This window comes from Cuculus canorus, chromosome 29 (assembly GCF_017976375.1).
Source record: "Cuculus canorus isolate bCucCan1 chromosome 29, bCucCan1.pri, whole genome shotgun sequence".
In the NCBI taxonomy this organism is placed as follows: domain Eukaryota; kingdom Metazoa; phylum Chordata; class Aves; order Cuculiformes; family Cuculidae; genus Cuculus; species Cuculus canorus.
This window is the reverse complement of record NC_071429.1, coordinates 3,054,517-3,064,309: the sequence shown is the minus strand read 5'-3', so window position 1 is coordinate 3,064,309 and position 9,793 is coordinate 3,054,517. Positions and strand designations below refer to the sequence as shown.

Sequence of the window (9,793 nt, the reverse complement as noted above, 5' to 3'; positions counted from 1 at the left end):
TCGGAACCGAGCAGCTCTCAGCCCCGAAGAGGTCTCAGTTGAACTCTTCCCCCGCCGGGAATCTTTCTCCTAATGTTGGTTGAAACACAGCTCCGTTCTTCCGCAATGCACTCGGAGATGCTGTGGTTGAGGGGAGGCGGGGATGAGGCAGCCTGGGATTTCCAGCTCCCACGGGATGAAATCCCATCTCCCTCGCTGGGTGGAAGAGGGTTGAGATCTGTCTCCACACATTGATCCACAGCTTCCAAGAAGGATCAATGTTAGTCATAGAATGGTAGAATCATAGAAGGTGAGGTTCTCACAGCTCCACTTCTCCAGCCTTTCCATTTCCCTCCGGACATTCCCAAGTGCCCGGCATCCCTAAGAAATCCTCTTTGCTCAGGGGGCTGTGCAACCCCACGCTTAATTCTCCCTAATTGGGGCCTCCTTGGTGGAAGCGGATCAAGAGGAAAATCCATCGGGGCTGGGGGATCCCATAGGCTCAGACGGAGCTGGTGGGGGGAAGGGGTGTGGAGGCACCATCTGGGATCCCAACCTGGAAATCGAGGCAGCAGCCTCTTGAGTTGAGAACGTGGGGGTTTTTTTATAGCAAAATTCATCTTTACCCCTTTTTTTAATAGGAAATGCGATGGGAAAATAGGTTTGGAATGGCTTTGGTGGAGGGGACGTTGTCTTCCCTGCACTGCCACGTGTTGGGAGCGCGGTGGGATGTTCAGAGGGTTTGTGGTGATGGGATGAGGGGGAACGGGGATAAACTGGAAAGGGGCAGATTTAGACTGGACATGAGGAAGAATTTCTTCACTGTGAGAGCGGTGAGACACTGGAACAGGTTTTCCAGGGAAGCTGTGGCTGCCCCATCCCTGGAGGGGTTCCAGGCCAGGTTGGATGGGACCTTGGATACCTGATCCAGCGGGATGTCCCTGCCCATCACAGGGAGGTTGGAACTGGATGGTCTTCAAGGTCCCTTCCAACCTAAACTATTCTATGACTCTATGTTGTTCTTTGCTCCCTGAGCAAGGGTTGTGGCTCCGTGCCCTGGGATGAGTGGCAGGTTCAACCCTGGTTTTTTTCTCAGGCACTTCCAAACCGGAGAAGTCAGAGCCGATGGGTGGGAACGCCGGTGGGATTGTTCCAAAGTGAATTTTTTTTTTGGCCAATTTTAAATAAACATCTGGGCAAACTCTTTAATTCCAGCTGGAAATTCCTGCCACCTCCCTGAGCCACACCACACCGCGCCTGCCTCCGGGAATTGTTCCTCCGTCTGTGCGTCCCCGTCCTCGGTGCAGCCAAAGCCTTGCGGGAATGGTTCAAATCCTCGCTGGAAGTGCGGTCTGGCGTTCTGCTGCCTGGAATTCACCCCAGAAAGCGGTGGGGGTGGGATGCTGTCCCGTGGGGTGAATCCGCTGGGGGTTCTTGGCTGGAATTGCAGCTCCGGGGAGCAGCAAAGCTTCTGTTATAGAGACCACATCGATTCCCAACTCGAAGGGGAGTGGCTCCCTCTTTAGGGGGCGTTTCTCCCTCCCGATGGGGGCGTGGCTTCAACAAAGGGGCGTGGCTTCGTCATGAGGGGGCGTGACTTCCTGATGAGGAGGCGTGTTCCCTCACTAGGGGGCGTGGCTCCCTCGCAAGGAGGGCGCTGATCCCTCCCCATGGGGGGGGGGGGGGGGCCTGTCTTCTTTCAAAGGGGCGTGGCTTCTGCAAAAGGGGGTGTGGCTCCCTCTCTAGGGGTGTGGTTTCATCAAAAGGGGGCCTGGCTCTCCCATTGGGAAATGTGGCTCGGTGCCAAAGGGGCGTGGCTCTCTTTCCTAGAGGGCGTGGTTTCCACACGATGGGGCGTTGCTCCTGCATGATGGGGCGTGGTTTCCGTATGACAGGGCGTGGTTTCCATACAACGGGGTGTGGTTTCCACACGAGGGGCGTGGCTTTCCTCGCGAGGCAACGTAGCTTCAGCAGGAGGGGCGTGGCTCCAGCATGGGGGCGTGGTTTCAGCGGGAGGGGCGTGGCTTAAGCGCGAGGGGCGTGGTTTCCGCACCAGGAGGACCCGCCGCTCCAGCAGGAGGGAGCGTGGCTTCAGTGCGAGGGGGCGTGTCTCCCGCACGAGGGGGCGTGGCTTAAGCACGGGGGCGTGGCTCCCCCGGGCTGATTTAGCGGCGCTCGGCGGGGCGCCGCCCGGCCATGACCCTGCGGCGGCTGCGGCGGCTCCGCGCGAAGGAGGAGGATGCGGCGGCGGCTCCGGAGCGCCCCGGGCCCGCCGAGCTGTACCGGGCACTGGCGGCCGCCGGCGGGACCCTGCCCCGGGTGCGCACGGTGAGAGCCCGGGACACCGGGGGGACTGGAGCCACTGGGGGGGGGCACTGGGGGAATGGAGCCACTGGGGGGGGGCACTGGGGGGACTGGAGCCACTGGGGGGGGGCACTGGGGGAATGGAGCCACTGGGGGGGGGCACTGGGGAAGAGTCTTGGGGGGAGACACTGGGGTGACATTGGGGTGGGAGGTATAGAGCTTGGGGGCCACTGGGGTGGTACTGGGACAGGACGTGGGCACTGGAGTGGCACTGGGGCTTCACTCCAGTGTGACTGGAGACACGCTGGGGTGACACTGGGGTGACACTGGGGCAAGAGGTAGGGCTTCAGGGACATTGGGGTGATACTGGGCTGATACTGGGGCAGGACGTGGGGCTTGAGGTGGTACTGGGGTGATACTGGGCTGATACTGGGGCAGGATGTGGGGCTTGGGATGATACTGGGCTCATACTGGGGTGATACTGGGCTGATACTGGGGTGACACTGGGGCAAGATATGGGGCTAGAGGGCTATTAGGGTGATACTGGGGCGACACTGGGGCAGGATGTGGGGCTGGGGGGGCTATTGGGGTGACACTGGGGCACGATGTGGGGCTTGGAGGGACACTGGAGTGACCCTGGGGTGACACTGGGCAGGATATGGGGCTTGGTGGGCACTGGGATGATACTGGGATGATACTGGGGCAGGACGTGGGGCTTGGGGAGACACTGGGGTGATACTGGGATAGGCTGTGGGTCTAAGGGGGCACTGGGGTAAGGGGGGGACACCCCAGTTGTGCACCAGGGCTGGGAACGGGGTGGAGAGACAGAGCGGGGGTGCTACGCATACCCCCACCCTGTGGGGCTGCCCCGGTGTCCTCTCCCAGGGTCTTGTCCTGCCTCACTGGCCCTCTAACCTATTGCCCCAGTGCCCCCCCAAAGCCCCACATCCTGCCCCAGTATCACCCCAGTGCCCCCCAGAGCCCTACATCCTGCCTGAATGTCACCCCAGTGCCCCCCCAAGCCCCATGTCCTGCCCCAGTATCACCCCAGTGCCCCCCCAAGCCCCATGTTCTGCCCCAGTATCACCCCAGTGCCCCCCCAAAGCCCGATGTCCTGCCCCAGTATCATCCCAGTGCCCCCCCCCCAAGCCCCCATCCTGCCCCACAGCCTTTGGGGTGCAGGGACACCCCAGTGTCCTTGGGGCAGTGTCTCCCCACGCTCTGCCCCATCGAGATGGGGGGACAGGGCACAAGGTTCTTCAGCTTGGTGGAACGTGGGACCCTCTGCCACCGTGTCCCCTGTGCCGCCCCCTCCGCAGTGGCGCTGCCGCCGCCCCCAATGTCCCCCTCTGGCCCCACTGTGCTTCCTGAGCGTCGCGTTGGGGAAGCGAGAGCGGAGCCGACATCCGGAGCAGAAGTGGCTTCGGGGTCACGTGTGGGTTCTGGCTCCCGTTCACCGGCCGAGGCCACGGCCAGAGGTGTCCCCAAGGGGGGTTAAGAGTGTCCCGTGTCACCTGCCCGGCACTGGGGTGACGTGGGGGCCCAACGGGACAGGCGGCAGCGTTTCCAGTGGCCAACGCGCCAACGGGTTGGGGAGGTTGAACTTAAATGGCCATGGATGGGCGCCCACGGAGGGCTTGGGGACACCTATGGGGTCTGGTGGCACTTAGAGGGACTGGGGACACCCGTAGGGCTCAGGATGCCCACAGGGACTCAGGGCACCCACAGGGGAGCTGTGGCATCCATAGATGTGGTGGCACCTCTGGGAGTCTGAGGACACCCATGGGGCGCTGGGGACACCCTCAGTGGCTGCGGATGCCCATCAATCTGGTGACATCCTTGAGGACTGGGGACATCCGTAGGGTTGGTGGCACCCGTGGGGTGCTGGGGACACCCTCAGTGGCTGCGGGTGCCCATCAATCTGGTGACATCCTTGAGGACTGGGGACATCCGTAGGGTTGGTGGCACCCGTGGGGCGCTGGGGACACCCTCAGTGGCTGCGGGTGCCCATCAATCTGGTGACATCCTTGAGGACTGGGGACATCCGTAGGGTTGGTGGCACCCGTGGGGCGCTGGGGACACCCTCAGTGGCTGCGGGTGCCCATCAATCTGGTGACATCCCAGAGCAAAGGGACACATTGGTCCCCAGTTGCTCTCAAGACGATGACGCCAATCGTGCCGAGCCGGAGCCCAGCGGGCACGGAGGGGCATTTGGGGACAGCCCTGTCCCCCCCCCCAATCCCTGCCCCACAGCGAGGGTCCTATCCTGCCCGCCTGTCCCTCCGGCCGCCCCCGCGTCCCCCACAACGGGGCCATTGTCTGGGCCAAGGCGGGGGGGACATTTGGCCCATAAACCCCTCCCCTTTGGACCCAAAACAGGGTCCCCTCTGTGCCCGGGGCCCCCCCCAAGTGGGGGGGTGACATATGGTGACGTCCAAGCGTGGGACGAACAGACTGGGGGGGCTTTGAGCCCCATCAAAGCCTCTTGTTATGAGCAGAATGGGGATGGGGGGGGATGGTTTGGCCCAGGAGTGTTGGGGGGTCCCCAAATTGGGGGGGGGAGGTTGAGGCTGGGATTTGGGAGGGGGGCAAAATAGGGGGGGGGGGCTCTGATTTGAGACTGGGGTTCAGGGGCATCCCCAAACTGGAGGTCATGGTTTGGGACTGGGGTTCAGGGACACCCCCAAACTGGGGGTCATTGTTTGGGACTGGGGTTCAGGGACACCCCCAAACTGGGGGACATGGTTTGGAACTGGGATTCAGGGACACCCCCAAACTGGGGGGGGGCTGGTTTGAGGCTGGGATTTGGGGGGGGTCCCTGCCAGGACACCCTATTTTGGGTGGCACTGGTTGGGGGGGGGCAGATGGATGGGCCCCCCCTGATGGCTCTCACTCGGCCGCAGGGTGAGGGGCTCCAGTGGGTGTCCCCGAGCGAGTCCCCCCAAGAGCACAGGTAAGGGGAAAGGGGGGGTGAGATGCAGAAATTGGGGGGGGGGGGACACAGGGGTGGGGTTGGGGTCCCCCTGCTGCTCCCCTTGCTCCCCCACAGAATCCCCACAGGGGCTGGAAATTGGGGGGGTCCCATCCTTTGGACGGGGGTCATGACCTTGGGGTCCCACTCAGCACCCATGGGAGAGGTTGGGGGGTGTTGGGGGGGGTCCCATCCTTTGAAGGGGGGTCCTGTCTTTGGGGTCCCATTCAGCATCCATGGGAGGAGAGGTTGGGGGGCACTGGGGGGGTCCCATCCTTTGGAGGGGTGGGGGGGAATCCCATTCTTTTGTGTTGGGGTCCCACCCAGCACCCATGGGAGAGGCTGAGGGTCTCTGGGGGGGGGGTCCTGACCTTGGGGTCCCCCCCAGCACAGAGCAGTCCCCCCCTGCACCCCAAAAGCCTCAAGGTGTGTGTGTGGGGGGTGCAGGGGTTCTGCTGTCCCTCACCCCCATGTGCCCCCCAGGAGGGTGGTGACACTGCAGAAGGCGGCGGAGGAGACCTTTGGCTTTGAGATCCAGGTGGGTGCTGAGCCGAACTGGGCCAAACTGGGCCAAACTGAGCTGAGCCGTGCCGTACTCCACCGAGCTGTGCTAAGCTGTGCTGTGCCGTACCATACTAAGCCAAGCCGTGCCGAGCTGTGCCGTGTTGTGCCATACTAAGCCGTGCCGAGCCGTGCTGTGCTCAGCACCCTCTCAGCCTGTCCTGCTCTTCCCCTCCAGTCTATTTTTACGCTGCCCCTCTGGTATTTTTAGCTCGCTGGGTCCCCGGGTGCTGCCCAGCACCAAGGCAGGACTGGGATCACTGGTAATGGGGGTGGGGGTCCCCTCTGTGCCCCTCACTGTGTGTGTCCTCCCCCCGTTTCAGACCTATGGGCTCCACCACCCCGACAGGAACCGCGTGGAGCTGTTGACCTTCGTGTGCCGCGTCCACGGCGGGAGCGCGGCCGAGGCGGCGGGGCTGCAGCCGGGTGAGCACAGCGCCAGCTACCCCAGTGCCATCCCAGTGCCATCCCAGTATCCCCCCGAGCCCCGCATCCTGCCCCAGTGCCATCCCAGTATCATCCCAGTGCCCCACATCCTGCCCCAGTGCCATCCCAGTATCCCCCCCAAGCCCCACAACCTGCCCCAGTATCACCCCAGTATCATCCCAGTGCCCCCATCCTGCACCAGTATCATCCCAGTGCCTCTATCCTGCCCCAGTATCATCCCAGTGCCCCCATCCTGCCCCAGTATCGCCCCAGTATCACCCCAGTGCTCCCATCCTGCCCCAACGATGCCGGGGGAGGGGATGGGGGGGGGTCCAGCAATGGGGTTCAGCCCCCCCTGAACCTGTGTGTGTGTGTCGTTCCCCCCCCCCGGCACAGGGGATGCCATCACGGGGGTCAATGGGCTCAACGTGGAGGGGGTTCGGCACCGGGAGATTGTGGAGATCATCAAGAGCTCAGGGAATGCTCTACGGTGAGCGGAGAGGGGGAGTTAACGGGGGGGGGGGGGGGTTGGGGGGCCCCCCCACTGACCGCTGCTGCCCCACAGCCTTGACACCCTCTACGGGACGTCCATCCGGAGGGCTGAGCTGGAGGCCAGGCTGCAGTACCTGAAGGTTGGAGGGGGCTGGGGGGGTCAGGATGGGGCTGGGGGGGGTCGAGATGGGGCTGGGGGGGGGTAGGATGGGGCTGGGGGGGGTCAAGGTGAGGCTGGAGGGGTCAGGAGGGGGCTGGGGGAGTCGAGATGGGGCTGGAGGGGTCAAGGTGAGGCTGGGGGGGTCGAGATGGGGCTGAGGGGAGTCAGGATGGGGCTGGGGGGGGCCAAGGTGAGGCTGGGGGGGGGGTCAGGATGGGGCTGGAGGGGTCGAGATGGTGCGGGAGGCGTCAATATGAGGCTGAGGGGGTCAAGATGGGGCTGGGAGGGTCAATATAAGACTGGGGGGGTCGCGATGGGGCTGAGACCCACCCTCCCCCAGCATCCTCCCCCCCTTTTTTCTCCGCACCCCTCAGCAAACGCTCTATGAGAAGTGGGGCGAGTACCGCTCGCTGCTGGTGCAGGAGCAGCGCTTGGTGCGAGGTGAGGCTATAGGGGTCCTGGGGGGGAGGAGGAGGAAGGGCCCCCCCTTGACCCCCATTTCCTCCACCCCCATCTCCTTCCCTCGCTCTCATCCTTCCCCCTTCAATCAGGTGTAGTGGCCAAGGACCCCAACATCTACGCCACGCTGGAGTCGGTGCGCTGGTGCCTGCAGGCTGCGGGGGGGCTCCGCGGCGGCTCCCCCCACGGCAGCGCCTGCGGCAGCGACGAATCGCTCTACCAAACGTGTCTCTTCACCTCCGACGATGGGGATGCGGACAAGGATGCAGCCAGGGATGCGGGCAAGGATGCGGGCAAGGATGCAGCCAGGGATGCAGCCAGGGATGCGGGCAAGGATGCGGGCAAGGATGCAGCCAGGGATGCTGCATACAGGGATGCGACGAGGAATGCGGACAAAGATGCAGCCAGGGATGTGGACAAGTATGCGACCAGGAATGCAGACAAGGCTGCAGCCAAGGATGCAACCAGGAATGTGGACAGGGATGCTGCATACAGGGATGCAGCCAGGGATGCCGACAACAACGCAGCGAAGGATACAGCGAAGGATACAGCGAAGGATGCGGACACTGGGGGTCCCGTCCCCCCCCCGCCGCGGCCCCGGCCGGCACTGATGCGCAGCACCAGCCTCAAGCTGGGGGGCGCGGGGCGGCCGGGGGGGGCACGCCCCGGGGACCCCCCTGAAGGTGGAGGGGGGGCAGTGGCAGCTGCACCCCGAAAATGCCGTCAGAGCAGCTTCCGCCGGCGGCTGCTGAAGTTCATCCCAGGCTTGAACCGAGCGCTGGAGGAGGAGGAGAGTCAGCTCTGACCGGGGGGGGGGGACACTGCGCCCCCCACTATTTATTTATTTATTGCAAAAGATTGTGGGGATCCCACTCCCCAAACCACCCCCCCCGGGGGGCACTGGAAGGAGCTCGAGGTCCGGCCTGGGGGTCCCAATTTTGCCCCCACCACCACCACCCATGGAGGGGTCATGGACACGGGGCTCCCAGTACTTGGAGGGGGGGGCATGGACACGGGGGTCCCAGTTTGCCTCTCCGCCCCCAGTTTGGGGGAGGGGGGGTCACAGTCCCAGTGGTCCCAGTTTGCCTCTCCGCTCCCAGTCTGGGGGGGGGGTCACAGCCCCAGTTTGTGCCCCCCCCTCCCCCCCCCCAGATTATGGGGGTCTCAGTCACGGGGGTCCCCATGGATGTGGCTGCGAAGCCACCGCTCAGCTCAGGAATTTGGGGGGGGGGGCGGTGTCCCCTCTAGTTTGGGGGGGGGCCCTCAGGGGCTTTTGTACTGCACTCACCAATACAGAGACTTTTTGCAGCTGCTGTGGCTGTGACTGGGGGGGACACACACACATATCCCCTGGAGACCCCCAAACTGCAGCCCCCCCCTCTTGCCCCCCCCCCCCACCGCCTTCCTCCTCCTTGCCGCCCCCTTTTGCCACCGATTGCTTTGCCCCCCCCCCGTACTGCCCCTTTTGCCCCCAAACTGTGCCTTTTGACCCCCTCATGCTGCCCCTTTTGCCCCAGAAATTGCCCCTTTGCCCCCTGTGCTGACCCTTTTGCCCCCCCTTGCTTCCCATTTTGCCCCCAAACCGCTCCTTTTGCCCCCCCTTGCTTCCCATTTTGCCCCCAAACCGCTCCTTTTGCCCCCAAAACTGCCCCTTTTGCCCCCCCTTGTTTCCCATTTTACCCCCCCGAACTGCCCCTTTTGCCCCCAAACTGCCCCTTTCCTTGCACAAGAGGAGTCCCTCGCACGAGGGTTTCCTTGCACACACGAGTTCCTCGCACGAGGATTCCTTTGCACGAGAGTTCCCTTTCACACAGATTCCTTTGCACGACTATTCCCTTGCACCAGGATTTCCTTGCAGAGGGGGAGCCTCCAACAAGGATTTCTTTGCACAAGACTTCCCATTCACGCATTCCCTTGCACGACAGTGTCGGTGCACACAGGGCTTCTCTTGAATGAAGATTCCCTTGCACGAGGATTCCCTTGCACGAGGAACCTGAGACCCACACATGTGGATGGCCTTGCACAAGGACTCCCTTGCACGGGGGTGGCCTTGCTGCCCTGCTGCAGGGCTGCGTGTGCACACGTGTGCTCTGTGTGGGGCTCCAGGGCTGCGTGTGCACACGTGTGCGTGTGTGTGTGCTGCAGGGCTGCGTGTGCACACGTGGGGGGGGCTGCAGGAATGCGTGTGCACTCTTACGCTCACGCAGGGCTGTGTGCGGCGTGCGTGGCTCGCTGTCCCCGTGCTGTCCCCGTGCTGTCCCCGTGCCAGGCCGCTCAACGCTTGGACATTTATGGTCCGGTTGTACCGGCGGCGGCGGCAGCACCCGCCGACGCTGCCAAATTGGGGCGCCCATACCCCGTCATGGGACCCGCGCGCCGGCTGGTGGCCCACGCTGGGCTTTTGATAGCCACAACGAGGGTCAGCCAGGGACACGGGGGGC

At 63.7% G+C, this 9,793-nt stretch overlaps 1 protein-coding gene across 1 annotated transcript; it reads left to right on the top strand.

The window, feature by feature from the left end:
* The first annotated feature begins 2,154 nt into the window (after positions 1-2,154).
* Positions 2,155-8,346, top strand: TAMALIN (trafficking regulator and scaffold protein tamalin). The gene is made up of 9 exons (XM_054051322.1): positions 2,155-2,307; positions 5,187-5,236; positions 5,738-5,792; positions 6,139-6,241; positions 6,638-6,731; positions 6,807-6,873; positions 7,268-7,334; positions 7,445-7,620; positions 7,897-8,346. Exons 1-9 carry the CDS (start codon positions 2,176-2,178, stop codon positions 8,155-8,157), a joined length of 1,005 nt encoding a protein of 334 aa, XP_053907297.1. The 5' UTR covers positions 2,155-2,175; the 3' UTR covers positions 8,158-8,346.
* Positions 8,347-9,793: the final 1,447 nt, after the last annotated feature.

Coding starts and splice junctions, on each gene's coding strand:
- TAMALIN (XM_054051322.1), top strand. CDS start 2,176: ATGACCCTGCGGCGGCTGCGGCGGCTCCGCGCGAAGGAGGAGGATGCG. Junction 2,308..5,186: donor CCCTGCCCCGGGTGCGCACG/GTGAGAGCCCGG, acceptor ACTCGGCCGCAG/GGTGAGGGGCTCCAGTGGGT. Junction 7,621..7,896: donor GGGATGCGGACAAGGATGCA/GCCAGGGATGCG, acceptor GATACAGCGAAG/GATACAGCGAAGGATGCGGA.